Source organism: Pipistrellus hanaki (assembly GCF_964339955.1).
Source record: "Pipistrellus hanaki genome assembly, chromosome: 9".
In the NCBI taxonomy this organism is placed as follows: Eukaryota; Metazoa; Chordata; class Mammalia; order Chiroptera; family Vespertilionidae; genus Pipistrellus; species Pipistrellus hanaki.
In genome coordinates, this window is record NC_140511.1 from 16,599,716 (window position 1) to 16,618,919 (window position 19,204).

At 41.0% G+C, this 19,204-nt stretch overlaps 1 protein-coding gene across 5 annotated transcripts; it reads right to left on the reverse strand.

Moving 5' to 3' along the window:
* Window positions 1–632: 632 nt before the first annotated feature.
* KBTBD3 (kelch repeat and BTB domain containing 3) lies at window positions 633–19,162 on the reverse strand. Of its 5 annotated transcripts, XM_084893573.1 has the most exons (4): window positions 19,052–19,092; window positions 7,618–7,744; window positions 5,648–5,893; window positions 633–3,828 (listed from the first exon to the last, which is right to left on the reverse strand). In XM_084893573.1, exons 3-4 carry the CDS (start codon window positions 5,866–5,868, stop codon window positions 2,226–2,228), a joined length of 1,824 nt encoding a protein of 607 aa, XP_084749699.1. In that variant the 5' UTR covers window positions 5,869–5,893; window positions 7,618–7,744; window positions 19,052–19,092; the 3' UTR covers window positions 633–2,225. The 5 variants fall into 5 exon arrangements, with proteins under 5 accessions (XP_084749699.1, XP_084749698.1, XP_084749702.1 ...); XM_084893572.1 differs by lacking the exon at window positions 7,618–7,744 and having other exon boundaries at window positions 19,052–19,162; XM_084893576.1 differs by lacking the exons at window positions 7,618–7,744; window positions 19,052–19,092 and adding an exon at window positions 18,688–19,043.
* Window positions 19,163–19,204: the final 42 nt, after the last annotated feature.

Here is a 19,204-nt window from a genome sequence, read left to right on the forward strand (position 1 = left end):
GAAGAGTTTAGGGATTTGTGACTAGGGAGAGTGCTTTTCTGGCAGATATAAATGATGAAGAGCACTCAGGTACAGATGTAAAGGGATGGCAATAAGGAAAAATGATTAAGTAATCTGTAGCAATTATAGAAACTAAGGCAGGAAGCCTTGTGCATTAGAAAATATATTATACCAAATGCAGAGGAAGCCACCCAGGCCTGGATTACAAGGCTATTTCCAGAAACATTAATCAAAGGGCAATGAGAAGAGTGATAGAGTTCAGTGAATCCACATACATATAGGCCACCCACTGTTATGGGCTGAATTCTGTTTCAAAGCGAGAGAGAGAGAGAGAGAGAGAGAGAGAGAGAGAGAGAGAGAGAGAGAGAGAGAGAGAGAGAGAGAAGAAGAAGAAGAAGATGAAAGAGGAAGAAGAAGAAGGAGGAGGAGGAGGAGGAGGAGGAGGAGGAGGAGGAGGAGGAGGAGGAGGGGGAGGAGGAGGAGGAGGAGGAGGAAGAAGAAGAAGAAGAAGAAGAAGAAGAAGAAGAAGAAGAAGAAGAAGAAGAAGAAGAAGAAGAAGAAGAAGGGAAGAGAAGAGAAAGGGTGGAGCAGGGAAGAAGGCCACCAATTCTACAGAATACTTCCTATCTGATTAGGGCAAGTCCCTGATTTTGTAATTGCATGATAATGTGTTCTAATATCCTATTGTATTTTGAAAAATACATTTGAACTTATGATTGTATATGTTTATATGATAAAATAAAAGAACCTTCACTTAGATATATTTCCACTTTAGAACATACTTCTAAAGGATATGGAGATTTACAACAGATTAACATTTACTACAGAGTATGGGAACTACATTTGAGAAATCCAATCTACACATTGCCTGAGATGAAAATAGGGGGTCTTAAAACCTGAAATGCTATCTTTTAAACTGATTAAAGAAACATATCCTTTTGCAAAGCCAGAATCATCCTAGCTGAGAACAAGGATGATTAATACTCTTCCACTGTTTGGGTTAAAGGTAATTGAACATCTAAGCAGATGTTGGTTGTGAATTCTACTATCAATACCAACATTTTCTAAATTTAAATTTTGTTCTAAATTTAGAACATAATTCCCTATGAATAATTTGCTAAAGTAATAAACGAACATAGTGCTTTGCACTTGGATATCATCACAGGAAATTCATATGGTACTAATTTAAATGCTGAAAATTCCTATTCGTAACACGAAGTTGGACATTTAATAGTTTAAGCCCAATGCAATGATGATAATTCACTTAGCCAGAGGTCCTCAATTATGTTGGAAGCTGGCAATGATACAGAAAAAGTATCTCAGCATTTCCATCCAAGAATCCGAAAACTTCACTCAAATGGGTTACATGTTAAATACACTCAGGTCAGTGTAACTTAGAACTAATAATTAAATTAAGAATGTTAATTTACCGAGCTTGAGCCAGAAAATAAGGGAGCTATTATACTGCTAGACATCAAAGCCAACTAACACTGAGAGCTAATAGGAACAGCAATTTTAAAAACATTTCAGTAACTGCTGGTAGCATTATGAAAGTATAATATGGTACATTATTCTCTTAATGAGGAGTTGAGTCATAAAAAAAGTTGAATTATAAAAAATGTTATGTTTAGTGTACAGTTTAGGATGCTGGGGAAACACAATGCATTTTAGAAAAATTTCTGACCAAATAATGGCGAAAGAAAAAAAGTTCTTGAAAGAAGCTAACTCTGATCAGAACGGATAGGAATTCAACAACTCTTAAACCTGTAGTAACAGGGTAGGATTCTCACCTTTTAATTTACTTTTCACTTCATGAAATATAGTGTACATAATTCATTTTTACTGCCTAAAGAGATTTCTCCCATTTACATAGTACAAACCTGTGAACTTTGATTTGTTTTTACTATTTGGTTTGTTTTTGTATTTCATTGTTAAAAATTAAAACATTCAAGCCTATGAGTTCTATTTACAGAAGGAAATACAAGTATTCTGGATTCTCCAAGATTAAATTACATTCAGTATAATTTTTGTGTAAAACGCATTTTATATGTTAAGTTTCTGGGAACTGCTAATTCTTACATAGTGCACATTCATAGGAATTCTCTAGTAGAAGGTAAATGTTAATTTACGATGTAAAGACCTTTTCTACCAACTGTTGTCTAACAAACCTCCCCTCAGGTTTCTAGAACCGGAATAGTTTTGCGATGTCTGAGCGCACGCTGCTTTCAGAAATGGTTAGAAAGCCAGGGGTCCCGGTACTTATTGAACTGGATCACCTGGCAGTAAAACTCCGTTAGGGCCCTGGGCATGGGCGCCACCTCCTCCCACTCGGACCTGCTGCTGTGGTAGACCTGCACCTCGTCGGTGATCTCATCGGGGGCGTAATCCCCGCCCAGGATGTAAATCTTATCTTCGATTCCCACCGCCCCGGCATTGAAGCCCGCGCATTCAAAAGACCCTTCCCCCTTCCAGACGCAGGTATCGGGGCAGAAGCTGTACACCTTGTAGGTGGAAAGGTCGCATATGTACAGCGTGCAGTTCACCGGGACGGCTTTGATGAGCGTGGCATGGAAAAACTGCCCAAACTCCGCCACTAATTCCGACCACTGGTCGGTCGCAGCGTTGTATCTGAAAAAGCAATCGAGGGACGGGTTGAAGGCGTCTGTGATCTCCACCTCGGACCCGAGGACGTAAATGACACTGTGGCAGGCGCTCGCCTCGGGGTAGTAGATGCCCCTGGGCAGCGGGCTGACGGACGCCCACTCTTTGGAAAGCGGGTTGTAAGACTCCACATCTAAGAGGCTTCTGGTGTCCTGAGATCCCCTGGTCTTCCCGCCTATGACAAACAGCCTGTGCAGAGCCATCACCGAGGTGTGCATGGTCCTGGGCGTCTTCATGGCGGACACCGGGAAGAAGTCGTTTTTGGCGGGACAGTAGCACCAGGTCTGGTCGGTGGCGTCGTGGTGGGACTCTGCGATGTGGAGCCGCACCGTCCGACAGCACGGCCCCTTGCAGCCGCCCGTCAGGAAGATTTTCTCCCCGTAGCTTGCCAGGCTAGATCCGGGCAAGTCAACCAGGTGGGACTGTGGCAGGATTTTCCACGAGTCGGTTTTAATGTTATAGCAAAACGTGTGCTGCTTCTCGCCGTTTTCCTCGGTTTTGTGAACGAATATGTACTTCTCGGTGGTGGACGGCCGCGCATCGGGGAAAAGGCCGCCGGAACCTTGCACGCTCTTCACCGCATCCAGGACTATGTCAAAGCAGTTGGTGCTTCTGAGTAAACGCTCTTCCCTGAGCAGACAGTCTTGAAGTGTCTCCTCGGGTAACTGATGCAATCTGACTTGCTTAATCAAATAAGGCAGGTGCTTTTGCCTCGCTTCTAGGTTATATTTGGTCCAATTGAGGACAACCTTCAGGACAGTTTCTTCTTCAGGGACATCTAATTCATCCGATTCCAGACATTTCTGCACGACTCCAAAACTCATCTCTAAGAAATCACTGGACTTAAACAACAAGGAGAAGTGATGCTGTACAAAGTATAACGCGTGATCGAACAAACGGGGTGAGCCGTAGCTATCTGAGATAGATAATAACTGCAAACAATTGACAATGTTAATGCTCTTTATTAAGAAGTCACTGCAGGCTTTGGACAGGAAGGGGACTTGCAGAAACGCTGACACCTGGAAGAACATCTCCACGTTCTCCCCCGTGATCTGTGCTTTTCCGGTGTAGGCGTAATCAAGGAAGGCTTTCACCGCTTCCGAGGACAAACTGGTGATGGTAACACTCCCACCGTCTCTTTCTTTCATGTTCACTTCGAACATAGCCCTGCAAAAATAAAGAACATACACAGAAATAATCTGTGTAAAGAAGTACACAGAAATAATCTATTCTGTGAAAATTTTCAGTATTACCTTGAAAAGATTTCCTTCACCCTTAAGTTGATTTAAAATATATTTATAACGTGTATCTCGAAGCATCCTAACAAATTAGTTTAAAATCTTGAATAGATACATACAATACTATTTATCTATAACATATATGTATTACATAATCCCCATGCTGCAAAATATTCATTACAACTGAACTACAGCAACTAATCCAAAGAAAGCTATAAAAAGATTCAAATTTTGTACACTGATTTGATGTTCTTATGTATTATTCATAAAATCTCTCTCCTATGGCTGAATTTATTTATTTATGGGTTGGTTAATTAGTACCAACTCTGCAGGTAATAAGTAAAATTACTTAAGGTACATAATGCTTTTGCGCTCAGTATTTGAAAGTCTCTTTCAAATGAATTTTTGATTTGGCAGTCCTGGGACCTATGAAAATGGAGTACAGCGAGTTATCAGATGTTGCAAGTGCATCTGTCGGTGTGGGGAGACCCACCAAACCAGATAAACACATTTCATAAGGCACTTTAGGAAAAAGGGAAAGTGATTTAAAAAAAATGAAACGGCAACCATGTCCCACACCTACCGTCACCTAGCTAATAAATGGCAGAGCCGGGATTCGGATTTAAGGCATGAGTATTAAGAGGCCAAGTGCTGCCGCGCTGTACCATACAGCTTCCTCTGATGAAGAGGTGACATGAGGGTAAGGCGGCAGAAAAGAACCACTTGGAAGAAAAACTGGATTAGGATAAAGGGGAAGAAACTGGTGGGCTCCAGGGAAGTACAAAGAAAAATAACAGAAGTTGGCTGAGGACACATATGTAATACCTTAATCAATAAAGAAATTTTTTTTAAAAAAGAGGTTATCTGAAAAAGAACTGAAAAAACAAAACAAAACAAAACAAAAACAGAAGAAAACACGCAGTGTAGTTAGGCAATCAGCTAATAAAAGCTGTGTTTTTGTCTTAAATCTTACTCTTTCATTGTTTGTTTATTACAGATTTAAACCTGTTTACTTCAAATAAAAATTGCTTCAAACTTGAACATAATGTAAAAAATTGCAACGAGGACTTAAGTTTAGTGCAGAGTGACTAGGAAGGCTGAAGTCCAGGATGCCACCAAGAGGCCTCACACAGTCATGGGTTGGACCCCAACCCTTGCAGAATTCCCAGTGTAAACAGTGGGTTCCTTCAGTGTCATGACTCAGACACTCCTTGTAAGATGATCTACATGGGAACCAACTTATATTCAGAATTTTGCCCAAACTGGAACAAGCTGGTCCCCTTCAGAAATGCTTGTGGAGGAACTTCTCACTAGTATAGTGAGAGGTTCCCGAGAGGAGAAATCTTGAAATCCTCTGGGTTGGAGTCCCTCTCTTCCCGATAATCCACTGATACAATCAATACGTGACGGAGATGTGGTTTCCTCTCAGACGCCTCATTTTCTTTGATCTTTGCTTAAATTTTGGATGAATCTGTTTTTTCCTCTTTTTCTAAAGGACACAGTGCAGGGATCCCCTCAATAAAATGACTGCAGATGAAAACAATTTTCCCATGAACATTTAAGGGACTAATGTTCTATAAAACATCACAAAAGATGGTCCTAAATTTTCATACTCAAAAATAATTAGTTAATCTAGGCTCTAATGAGCTCTTTTCAAGAATGGATGTGGATGGAAAATTGAGGAGAGTTTAAAAAGCTAACTTAATTATCCATATCATAAAACCTGAGGCATACACAAGGTACAGTACCTGAAAAAGTCACTGCACGCTGCTAACACACAACGATGACATGGGATTATTTCATCTTTCATGATTATTTTGAAATCATAAAAGACATTTTGTTCTCTAAAATTCTGTAGTACACTCAAGATTTTCTGTCCATGATCTTCTGACACAAGTAAGTTGTTTGTCTTCTCAGATGGAATTCCATTACATGAGCTTCGTTGACTGAAATCATATGAATTATCCATATCCAATTTCTATTTGGACTTAGAACTGAAATGAAAAAAAAATCACTGAAGTAGAGTTCTAATAAAATTTCCAGATCAAAATTTGCCCACTTATCAATTATAAAAAATGCTCATTAAGAACAATGACAAAATAGTAGTCCTTGTTCTAAACATGTTTTCATGATACTTAAAAATAAATTCCTTTTAAATTTGTATAAATGTGATCACTGGAATAAAAGGTATATAATTAAGGGATAAAGTTCAAGATGTATAAGTGTGTTAAGCAGAACAATTTATAAATTGTATAAATAGCTTATATAGAATCTCACTACATGACTAGTCTTGTTTTATGTAAGAGCCATTATTTATATAATGGCATTTGGGTATATATCCAACACATCTCTCTCCCTGCCCACTCATTTTTTAAAAAATATATATTTTATTGATTGTTTACAGAGAGGAAGGGAAAGGGACAGAGAATTAGAAACATTGATGAGAGAGAAACATCGATCAGCTGCTTCCTGCACACCTCCCACTGGGGATGTGCCCACAACCAAGGTACATGCCCTTGACGGCAATCGAACCTGAGACCCTTCAGTCCGCAGGCTGATGCTCTATCTACTGAGCCAAACCGGTTTCGGCTGCCCACTCATTTTCTTCTCGTAACAAAGCAGATGTTAAATATTGATTCTGACAAAAGTAAGCAGAATTCCCAGTGTAAATAGTGGGTTCTTTACTATTTACTCATGACCAAGACACTCCTAGCAGTTATATGCCTTTAGACTTTTAAAAGACAACTGATGGGGCAGGAGGGTTTGGGATGGGGGTGGAATCTGTGTTAAATTGTATTAACTATTTATGGACTTCACTAAGTAAGAAAAAGGCAAGCATTGATCCAAGTTGGCTTATTTGAAAGCAGAAATAACAAATTACTTTAATGGCCTTTTAAACATGAGATCAGAAATCTTGGATAGTTGAAGGCCAGAAAATTGTGACTGTCCCAAACTGCAAACTCAATCCTAAGCATGAAAGTGGACACCACCAAAAGCAAGGACGTAGGATACAGAAAGAAAAAGATGACTAGGAATGAGAGTAGGCAAAGAAATATAGACCCTCGATTTCTTAGGATATTTCTGTTTTGGTTATCTACTGCTTTGCAAATCACCCCAAAATTGAGCGTCTTAAGACAAAGATTTGTAATCTCTTATGGTTCTGTGGGATTAGCTGAAGCTTCTTGCTTGGGAGTTTTCATACGGTTAGTCAGATGGCAGCTCTGGCTGAAGTCCCATCTTGTTACTGGAAAGGGCAATGTAGCCCTTGGTAGGTCTCCTAGGACCCACCAGTAGTGTGTGGGTTCTTGACTTAGTGCAGGAAAAATTTCACAACATGAATCCAGGTAATTATGAGGGAACATTTGTTAAAGCTGGGGACAGTAAAACTAAAAGGGCTTTGCATAGAAGCAGCAGCAGGAGGGCCTAGGCTTGGGTGTCTTAGCTCTCTGAGAAGGCAGAGAAAAGGGGGCTTTGGGAACAGGTTCAGGGGTTAGCCTGGGAGGAGCTGCTGCCGCCTATTGCTCCCCTGGTTGCAAGTCTCACAGGGTTTAGGAGATGCTGGAGGGACCAAGAGAGGGAAGAAGGTAAGGGCATGGAGGGCTGTTCCCCACAGGGAATGCACAAGCGGGGTCCTTTGCCTTGAGGTGTTTATCTTTCTCTTGTGGGTGGGGATCTTAGTGGAGGTTTCAGGGAAAGGTTTCAGCAGATTATTCATCGCTTTTCTAGGTGTGCTCCTTCAGGGTCATGGTCTCCACTGATTGGTCAGTGTCAGGGCAGCGGGTCCTTAGTCACTGCAGCTGGTCCTGGTGTTGCCTACTAGGTTTTCCTCCTTTCTGGACCTGGAGCTGAAATTCAATCGAGGCCTAATGTTATCTCTAGAGTGGAAACTTTCTGTATCTGCTGCCAATGGCTCTGCCAATTTGTTCAGCTCTCTGTTTCCCTATTCCACTTGTCCTCCTTACTGTCTCAATCTGACTGGGTTAGAGATCCAACATGGCTTTTTCATTCACATTTTGATGCTTCAAATGGATTGCTAGAACACGTGTTCCCGCCCCCTCTCTCTCTGAGATCTCTCCATGGGGCTAGTTTATACTTCCCTATATGTGGTATTTGTTCTTCCCAGAGGGGATGTTTCTAGCCTAGATGGAAACCAGTCACTAGAGAAGTAGTCTGAATGGTCCTACAGCATCAACGCTCCATTCTAGGATTGAGACAATCTACTGCTACAGACAGTAACCATGAGCCATGTTTAGCTCTCTACTTAATTTTTTTATTTTATTTAAGTTTCTTAGTTGCTGTAGTGATATTTTAAGTGATCAGTAGCCATATATACTGGTAATGTGATGGTTACTTTTACGTGTCAAATTCACTATTTGGCTAACCATTGTTTGTAGGTGTGCCTACCAGGGTGTTTCTGGGGGAGATTAGCATTTGAATCAGTGGACTGAATAAAAGCAAATTGCCCTCCTTAAGGTGAGTGGGCCTCACCCAATCCGCTGAAAGTCTGACCAAAGCAGAAAGGTAGGAAAGAATAATTTCTCTCTGCCTGACTGTCTTTGAGTTGGAACATTAGGCTTCTCCTTGAACTAAGACTCTGATAGACCACAACTATCAGCTCTCCTGGGTCTCCAGCTCGCTGACTGAGACTTCTCTACCTTCATAAACATGTAAGCCAAATCCTTATAGTAAATCAATCTATCTACCTACCTACTTACCTACCTACCTATCTCCCAACCTATCTCCCTCCTTCCCTCCCTTCCTCCAATTGGTTCATTTCTCTGGAGAACCCACAACACGTGGTTAGTGCCTTTTATTTTTCATAGCACAAATAAAGTTTCACTGGATAGTTGATGTACTGTATTAAGAATAGTATGGACCTGGTTGGTTTGCTCAGTGGTTAGAGCATTGGCCCTCAGACCAACAGGTCATGGATTTGGTTCCTGGTCAAGGGCACATACCTCGGTTGCAGGCTTGATCCCTGGCCCCAACCTTTGTGAGAACGGGAGGCAACCAATCAATGTGACAATCACACAAAAAATGTAGACTTAAATACTAACATATCAATAATTGTAATATGTGTAAATCAATAAGTGTAAATGGTCTATACGCACCAATTAAAAGACAGACATTATCAGAGTAGATTGAAGAGAAAAAACAACAACCAACGTTATACTTCCTACAAGCAACTTGTTCCAAATAGAATTATATACTTAAGTAGGTTGAAAATAAAAGGATGGGAGAAGACAGACTATGCAAGCATTAATTAAAAGAAAACAGGTATGGCTCTATCAAGTAGACTTCAGCAAGGGAAATTATCAGAGACAGAGAATAACATCGCATCATGTCAATCCACCAAGAAGAAAACCTAAAGGTGTATGTACCAAACAAAAGAGCTGCAAAATATGTGAAGCAAAAACTAATAGAACTGAAAAGAATAACAGACAAATATACTATTAAATCTAGAAATTAATACCTCTTTCTAACATTAATCAAGAAGTCAGTAAGTCAGCAGTGATATAGAAAATAATACCATCAACCAACACAACGTAATAAAATTTTACAGAAAACTCCACCAAACAACAAAATACACATTATTTTCAAGTGACTGTGGAATATGTACCAAGAGTGACAGTATCTTGACCCACAAAACAAACCTCAAATGATTTAAAAGAACTGAAATCACACAGTCTATGTTCTTTGACCACAATGAAATCAAACTAGAAATAAGAAAAAGATAAAATAAAATTGTACACACTTGGGAACAAAATAACACTCCTAATTAATCCACGAATCAGAGAAAGTCTCAAGGGAATGAAAAAAACAACAACACATTAGATTTAATAAAAATGAAAATATAACAAAATGTGTATGACGTAGCTAAAACAATACAGAGAAAAATTCATAGCACTACTTAGAAAAGAATAAAGGTCTCAAGTCAATGATATAAGCTCCCATCACAAGAAACTAGAAAAAAAAAAAGCAAATTAAACTCAAGATATGCAGAAAGAAATGTAAAGAGCAGAAATCTATGAAATTGCAAAATTAAGACCACAATGAAATACCACTACTCATCTATTAGAATGGCTAATATGAAGAATAGTGATAACACCAAGTGCTTAAGAGGATGTAGAGACACGGGGTCATTCATACATTGCCAGTGGAAATTACTTGACAGTTTCTTCAGAATATGAACACAAGACAGTGATCCCATCTGGCCAGGAAACTCGGGGCACAGTTTTGCCTGATTCAAGACCTCAGACAACTCTTGCTGGCTTGGGAGCCAGCTATGCCGCCCAGTTGGACAGGGATGCCAATTCTTTGCTGTCTACTGCTGAGTGCAGCTTCAGTCCCACCCCACCGAGGAACCTGGCCAGAGCACCTGGGAAACTAAGTAAATAGGCCAGAAGTACATAAGCAGAGCACCCAGCCAGTGATTCTGCTCTTCTGCAAAACCCAGCTGGTGACCCCATATGGCCAGGAAGGTTGGTGCACAGTTTTGTCTTATTCAGGTTTCCAGCCAGCAAGCCATATCAACTGTGGCGCCTGTTGCACAGACCAGTTTGGAAGAAAATTCGAAGCCCTGTGTAGGGCTGAAAACAGCCTCCAGGCCTACCAAATCATGTAGCCTAACCAGAATACCTGGGTAGCTGCAGAGCCCAACCTACAGCTCTGCTTACAATGGCACCGGAATAGAGAGCTGAGCCAACATGACGCCACTCAAGGAAAGTGATCAAGTTCCAGTAACTAACCCTAAAGAAAGGGAGATTTATGAACTGTCTGCGAAGAATTCAGAATGATCCTCTTACAAATATTGACTGAACTACAAGAAAACACAGTTAAATAAAACTAGAGATGCAGGGATTTGTGCACTAGTGGGGTCCCTCAGTGTAGCCTGCAGGGATTGGGCTGAAACTGGCAGTCCAACACCACCTGCTACTTCTGCTCATCCCGCCCCACTGTGCCTGCTGCTGCTGTCGCTCGTAGCCCCGCTGCCACTCTGCTGTGGTCTCTGGGCTGCAGAGGTCAGCACTGAGCCCTGATTCTGGCGCCTATCGGTCAGCTGAGCAGCATCCTGCTGTGGGAGTGCACTGACCACCAGAGGGCAGCTCCTGCGTTGAGCGTCTGCCCCCTGGTGGCCACTGTGCATCAGAGTAACTTTCTCTCCGTATGTGTCTGGGTCCCCAGAGTTTCTCCCAGAACTGGAGTTCAGAGCAATTGGGAGCTTGTATCTTCCTCCCAATTGAAAAAAACAAAACAAAAAAAACACACAACACAATGCACCCAGTTGCCAGTCCATTTTGTGCGGACCTCCATACATCTGCACTTTCGCACCTCTGCACCTCCTACCAGTATCAGTGTGTTTTTTTCTTTCCTTCTACTCGTAGCCTCCATATGTTTGCACTTCTGCACCTCCACACCTCCTACCAGTCTCAATGTGCTTCTTTCTTTCCTTCTAGTTGTAGAACTTCCACTCAACCAGTATTCCAGTGGTTCTGGATGATATTTGTTTTGTCTTTTAGTGGAAGTTTTGATGTGGTTGTGAGAGGCAGCAAGTACAGGTGTTTACTGCCATCTTGCTTGTTCCCAAACTGTCTTTTTTACAGATGACATGACTTTCTATATAGAAAAGGCTAAAGACTCCACCAAAAAAAAGTGTTAGAGCTAATAAATGAATTCAGTAAAGTGGCAGGATACAAAATTAACATACAAAAATTAGTAGTACTAATAAGAAATTATCTAAAAATGAAATAATAAAAACAATTACAATAGCATCAAAACCAATAAAATACACAGGAATAAATTTAACCAAGTAGTTGAAAGATATATACACTGAAAACAAAAAGACATTGATTAAAGAAGTTAAATAAATGGAAAGATGAGCCGTGTTCATGGATCAGAAGAATTAATATTGTTAAAATGTCCACACTACTCAAAGCCATCAGTAGATTCAATGCAATCCACATCAAGATTCCCAAGGCATGCACCAGCCCAGTAGGTTAGAATGTCTGAAAACCAAAAAGGGTTTCAGGTTTGATTCCAGCCAGGGCACATGTAAGAGGAAACCAAAAGGTGTTTTTCTACCTCTCTTTCTAAAATCAATTTAAAAAAAGAAAAAGAAAAAAGATTTCCAAGGAATTTTTCACACACACACAAAAAAAAAATAAAAAGCAATCCTAAAATTCATATGGAACTGAAGACTCTAAATAGCCAAAACAATCCTGAGAACAAAACAACATCAGACACATCACATTGCCTAATTTTAAACTATATTACAATGGTACAGTAATCAAAGCCATATGATACTGGCATAAAAACAGACACACAAACTAATGGAAAAGAATCGAAAGCCCAGAAGGAAACATACAGAGTCAACTAATATTTGACAGGAAGTCACAAATACTCAATGGAGGGAAAACACTGTCTTTAGTAAATAATGCTGGGAAATTGGATATTTACATGCAAAAGAAGTGAAATTAGACCTCTATCTTATACCATTCACAAAAATTAACTCAAAACCAATTAAAGATGTAAATGTAACACCTGAAACCATAAAACTCTTAGAAGAAAAATAGAAAATAAGTTCCTTGCCATTAGTAATAGCGATGATTTTTTTTTATCTGACACCTAAAATAAATAAAAACAAAAATAACCAATGGGACTACATCAAAGAAAGAAGCTTCTGCACAGTAAAAGAAACAACAAAATAAAAAGCCAATGTGTAAAATGGAAGGAAATATTCTGTAATCACATATCTAAGGTGTTACTATCCAAAATATACAGCCCTCGCCGGGTTGCTCAGTGGTTAGTGTCGGCCCACAGGCCTAAGGATCTTGGATTGGCTTCCTGGTCAAGGGCACATACCTGGGTTTCAGGTTCCCTCCCCATTCCTGTTGGGGCGCATATACAAGGCAATCAGTTGATATGCCTCGCTCACATTGGTATTTCTCTCTTTCTCTCCCCATCTCCCCTCCCTTCCACTCTCTGAAAAGCAATGGAAAAATTATCCTCAGGTGAGGATTAACAACAACTCAGTAGCACAAAACCTCCAACTGATCCAATTAAAATGGGCAGTTGCCCTAGCTGATTTGACTCAGTGGATAGAGCATTGGCCTATGAACTGAAGGGTCCTGGTTTGATCCTAGTCAGGGGCACATGCCTAGGTTGTGGGCTGGATCTCCAAGAGGGGAGCCTACAGGAGGCAGCTGATCAATAATTCTTTCCATCTTTGATATTTCTATCTTTCTCTCCCTCTCCCTTCCTCTCTGAAATCAATACAAATCTATTTAATAAATAAATAAATAAATAAATGGGCAGCTGGGCCGGCATGCCTCAATAGTTGAGCATCAACCTATGAACCATGGGGTCATGGTTCAATTCTTGGTTGGGATCCAGTTAGGGCACATGCCAGGGTGCAGGCTCAATCCCAAAAATTTATAGATGATTTTTTGTAGCAGTTTTAAACTGAAAGTAACCAAAATGTTGCTCAATAGATAAGTGGGTATACAACTATTGGTACATCCATACTATGGAATATATTCATAAAGGAACAAATTATTTATATAACAACTTAGATGAATTTCAAGGGCATTATGATGAGAAAAGTCAATCTCTAGAAATCACATACCATATGATTCCATATCTATAATATTCTTGAAATGACGAAGTTAGAGCTAAGGAATACAGATTAGTGTTTTCCAGGGATTGAGATTATGGTTCACAATCCTCAATTGTTATTGAGGAAGATAAGGAGGTGGGTATGCACAGGTGGTTGAGGGGAATGAGGTAGGCACAAGAAGACCTTTGTAGTAATCTATTATCTGTAACTTGATTGCGGTGGTAGTTACAGGAATCTATCTATATATGTGATAAAACAACAGAACTATATGTACCAATAACACATTCCTGGTTTGGATTTTTGTCAATAATTTATATGTTATAACTACTAAAGAAACTGAGTGAAGGATATATGGGATCACTCTATACTATCTTTATAAATTTCTATATCTGCAATGTTTCAAAATAAAAATTGAAAGAAAAACACAATAAAATATAAATTTAATTCAGAAACTACTTTGACATCCCAGTTTTGTTCTAATTTAAAACACATAGAAAATGCAAAGAAAACATTGTGTGTGTTTTTTTGGTATCCATTTTTGGTTCCTCAGTTTTTAAGAACAAGTTGAATTAAGTCAAACCTGAAACTTTCAAAAGGATAAAAACTGTATTTCTGCCTAGTGGCACAAATCTTGAGAATATCAATTTTAAAAAGCCCACACAGCCCTGGCCTGTGTGGCTCGGTTGGTTGGAGCATCACCCCATGTACCAAAAGGTTGTGGGTTCAATGCCCAGTCAGGGCACACACCAAAATTGCTGGTTTGATCCCTGTCAGGGCGTGTAGGGGAGGAGCCTACAGATGCTTCTCTCTCTCTCCCTTCCTCTCTAAAAAAATAAGTAAATAAATACTCATGTATAAAGTTGCTAAAAGTTAAAGCCTTTCATGTATATCCTAATAACAAATCTATAAAGCTGAAATTTTTATTTCTTAAATTTGGTTTGAGTAAGGGTCCTAAATGGCTCATCAATTACTAGTGACTTCTACTGAGGCTCTCTGAGGGTTTGGCTTGCCCATCTGCCAAACCCTCAGAGAGCCTCAGTAGAAGTCACCAATTACACTGTGCTACTGTAATGCTTAATTGATATCATGAATATTAAATACTATCAAGTGGTATGCAAATATTAATGGTTAAAATCAATAATGACACGTACTTAGCCAGTAACATTATTTTAATTCTTGGCAAAATATCTGTAAGGCATTTTTTTTCCCTCCAAACATTCTGCAAATTCCATATCATACTTCATTAATTTTGACACTTTTTTTTCTACTTTAACATATCTAAAATTGATGGGTATCTTAAAATCACTTTTGGTCAAGGAACAGTCATGCCATATTTGTAACTATGTGTACACGCCTCAGAGTGTGAAGAATGGATATCAGCATCTTAAAGAAAACCCTGGAGATAGATAATGATGGATACTAATTTAAGAAATGATACATCATTAATGTTCATAACAGAGAACAGTATGTGGTAAAATATGAACATCAAGATCTGAGTTGAAAAAAAAAAGATCTGAGTTGAAAGTGAATTAGAAGAGTTAAAAAGATTCTGAATGTGAAGAAGTTTTCATTTTGCTTATATATATTTTTATATATGTACTAGGGGGATATATAATTTTTTTTAGAAAAGGACTTTCCAGCCCTGGCCCGTTTGGCTCAGTGGATAGAGCATCAGCCTGTGGACTGAAGGGTCCCAGATTTGATTCGGTCAAGGGCATATACCTTGGTTGCAGGCACATCCCCAGTAGGAGGTATGCAGGAGGCAGCTGATTAATATTTCTTTCTCATCAATGTTTCTAACTATCCTTCTCCCTTCTTCTCTGTAAAAAAATCATTAAAAAATATATTAAAAAAGATAAGGACTTTCCGCCCTAACCGGTCTAGCTCAGTGGATAGAGCATCGGCCTGCAGACTCAAGGGTCTCAGGTTCAATTCTGGTCAAGAGCATGTACCTTGGTTGCAGGCACATACCCACTAGGGAGTGTGCAGGAGGCAGCTGATCAATGTTTTTCTCTCATAGATGTTTCTAGCTCTCTATTCTTCTCCCTTCCTTCCTGTAAAAAAATCAATAAAATACATTTTTAAAAAAGAAAAGGACTTTCCATAAGTATGAAAAATTCCAAGTGATAAAAAGTTGCCATAGTTAAAATGGCATTTTTCCTTCTTAGTAGCAAATAAAACAATGGTATATGTTATAGAACTGCATCTCAGCTTCATCTCACCTTCCTGCTCAAAATATTGAATCAATTTTCAAAACTACTATGTTCTTGTTCTCTTTTGGTATTTCCCATTAACATTTTATTTAAATAATTGAATCAATAAAAGTTCAAGGATCAAGCCTAAGGACCAAGCCTTTGATATAATGACCAAAAAAAAGTCACTGAACAAGGCTTTGATTTCATTGGTTCCTCCCAGTGATATTAGTTGGTCACTATGTTTTAATGAAGAGCATGATTTCTGGCCTATTTTATTCCATATTTATTATAGAATGCTAACTACACTGCCAGCTACTGAATTAGGCATGGAGATAGCATGGAGAATAAAGTCAGACTTGATCCCTGGTTTCTTGGTATTTAGTATCTAGTGAGAAAGACTGACAAATTATAAATTATAAATACTGTGAAGAAACACCTGAGAAAAGGAAATAAAAATGAACACGGTGAGGGGAAAGTATTCAATTTCAGATGAAAATGGGAACGGTGGCAGAAACCGGTTTGGCTCAGTGGATAGAGTGTCGGCCTGTGGACTCAAGGGTCCTGGGTTCGATTCCAGTCAAGGGCACGTACCTTGGTTGCGGGCACATCCCCAGTGGGGGGGGGAGGGTGTGTGTGCAGGAGGCAGCTGATCGATGTTTCTCTCTCATCGATGTTTCTGACTCTCTTTCCCTCTCCATTCCTCTCTGTAAAAAATCAATAAAATACACTTAAAAAAATGGTAACGGTGAACACATACATAGTGTTACCGTGTGTCAGGCTCTGTACTCCATACTTTATATACTCTTTAATCTTCTAAACCACTGTTGTCCCCATTTTATACACAGCGAAAGGAAGCTTTGCAAATTTAACTTAATTGCCCAAAATGATGTAGCAAATAAAGAGGGTGCTGGCGTGTAAACTCACAGTCTGACCCCAGGTCCTTGTTTTAGTCCACCGCCACATTAGGGAGAGAGAGCCTTTCTGAGAAAGGTGTCATTTAAGCCGACACCTGAATGAGGAGAAGGGGCTGCTGAACAAAACTGTGTATAAAGCCCTAACGTGGGAAAGGTCCCAAGAAGACAAGGCACTTGCAAGCATCAAATCCTATCTTACAGCAAGGTGTAGAGGACAGGATTATAAAGGGGAAGGGGCTAAGGTGAGGCTTGGGGGTCTTGATTTCCCATTTGCTTTTGTACTCACCCCGTTAATACAAAGTTGGCATGGTCTTTAAACAAAGCTACAGCAGTTTCCTTATAATTCTTAGGTTGGTTTTTTTTTTTTCTTTTTAAATATATTTTTATTGCTTTCAGAGAGGAAGGGAGAGAGAGACAGAAACACCAATAACAATGAGAGACAGTCATTGATCAGCTGCCTCCTGCTTACCCCCTACTGGGGATCAAACCCCCATCTCAGGCACGTGCCCTGACCAGGAATCTAACCATGACCTCTTGGTTCATAGGTTGACCCTCAACCGCTGAGCCAGTGGGTTCCCAGGTTGGAGAGGGTGCAGGCTGGGCTGAGGGACAACCTGCCCCCCCCCCTTGCATGAGTTTCGTGCACCGAGCCTCTAGTCCTATATAATAAAAGGGTAATATGCAAATAGACCGACTGGCGCAATGACCAGTTGCTGTGACATGCACTGACCACCAGGGGGCAGATGATCAACGAAGGAGCTGCCCCCTGGTGGTCAATGCACTCCCACAGGGGGAAACGCCGCTCAGCCAGAACCTGGGCTCACGGCTGGGCTGGCAAGAGTAGCTGCAGTGGCAGCACTACTGAGTGGCCATGGCAGCAGGTGTATCAACAATTTCTTCCATTCTATTGGACATTTTCCATCAGTGTACACATGTTAGTACCCCCCGTCTTTAAATAAACATCAAACAAAACCATATCCTTGGACCTTTTATTCCCCTCTGGCTATCATCCCATTTGCTACATTAATTGGAGAAAAAAATCAAAAACAAAAAAACCTCCTTTAAAGAACAGTCTATAGTGCTGTAGCTGGTGTGGCACAATGGATAGAGCATCGGCCAACAGATTGAAGGGTCCTGGGTTCGATTCCAGTCAAGGGTACATGTTCCGGGGTTGCGGGCTCTGTCCCTAGTAGGGGGCGTGGAGGAGGCAGCCTATCAATGATTCTCTCTCATCGTTGATGTTTCTACCTCTCTCCCTTCCTCTCTGAAATCAATAAACATATATTTTAAAACAAACAACAGTCTGTAGGACTTCACCTCCAGTTAGCAGAAACCACGGCTCTCCCTTTCACCCCGCTAAAACAAGTATTAGTAAGCAGAATGCCTTATACTTTACATTATCTACATTTTCTCTTATTGTAGCATTTTTGTAAGTGCTTTATTTGCATTGCTGGATTGTAAACTCTGCAAGGTATCAGCAGACCTTAAATATAACACACTGACACGGGCTTTTACAGTATCTGCTAACCTCATACATCAAGCGAGCATTTCATTTTACAGCTCTTTGCAGACTTGTGCATGTGTGTGTTCAAAACCCCGTTTATCTGCAAAGTATTGAATTAGGGGCTCATGACATCACGAAAAGCTAATAGAAACAGGCACAGATGAAAACGGAACACAATCCCCGTTAAAGAGGAGGACTGGGAGCCAATGACTAATGCTGGCCTTCTATTGACATTCCTTGGCAGCCAAAGGAAGAAGAGAACCCGAATCCCACAGAGTGTGTAGCATTTAACCAACCACAGAGCCAGGCATTTACATTCGTCTGCTGAGACCCATACTTTTCCCTGCACCACAGCCCGGAAGGGGCTCGGACCACCAGGGCTGTCACAAACGTCACCGCCAGTCCGCCTGGAACAAGTGTGGGAATGGAGACATCGGCAACGATAACGGAGCACAGACAGCAGAGCAGCTCTGCAGGGCTGCTGAAATTCTTGAACTTCGTTATTATTAAAAACTTGGTTTTTAGAGCAAGGACCCGGGAGACGGTGGACCCAACCCACCGGCGCCCCCACAGGAGAATCCCCAGCTTTCTCCCCCGGGGATTTGGTCCAGGCTTGGCGATCGCTAAGCAGCATGAGTCACTTGATGGTGAGAACAAAAGGGTCAACAGGGGCCCAGCGGCTCGGGGGCAGCCTGGGGCCCACCGGCCTCCTGGGGGCAGAAAGGGTTCTAGGTGAGCGGAGGGATCCACCCCCAGGGGCTGGGGGAGGAAGGCAACGGGCAGAGACCTCTCCCGAACACGGAGGAGCGGCAGAGGCAGCCGAGGCCAAGGGCATCCTCTCTTCGGTGGGTCACGGGGGTAGGGGGGTCTCCTGGAATAAGATGCTATCATCCCACAGGGTACCGACCCCAGAGATCACCCACCTGCAACGCCGGTAACCGAAGTCTCCACCCCAGTCTCTCCGCCTCCGGAGCGCTGATTGCGATTGGCTAACACCGCTGTCCCGTTAGCTCCTTTCCGCGTGTGAGTGGCGCAACTCGCCGGCTCTAGGCCTTGGTCCCACCTTCCGCCCGCGC

Excerpts from the sequence above, each read along its gene's own strand:
- KBTBD3 (XM_084893572.1), bottom strand. The coding sequence starts at position 5,868 with ATGGATAATTCATATGATTTCAGTCAACGAAGCTCATGTAATGGAATT. Across the intron at positions 3,829-5,647 it reads GCGTGCAGTGACTTTTTCAG|GGCTATGTTCGAAGTGAACA; the intron begins GTACTGTACCTT and ends TTATTTTTGCAG.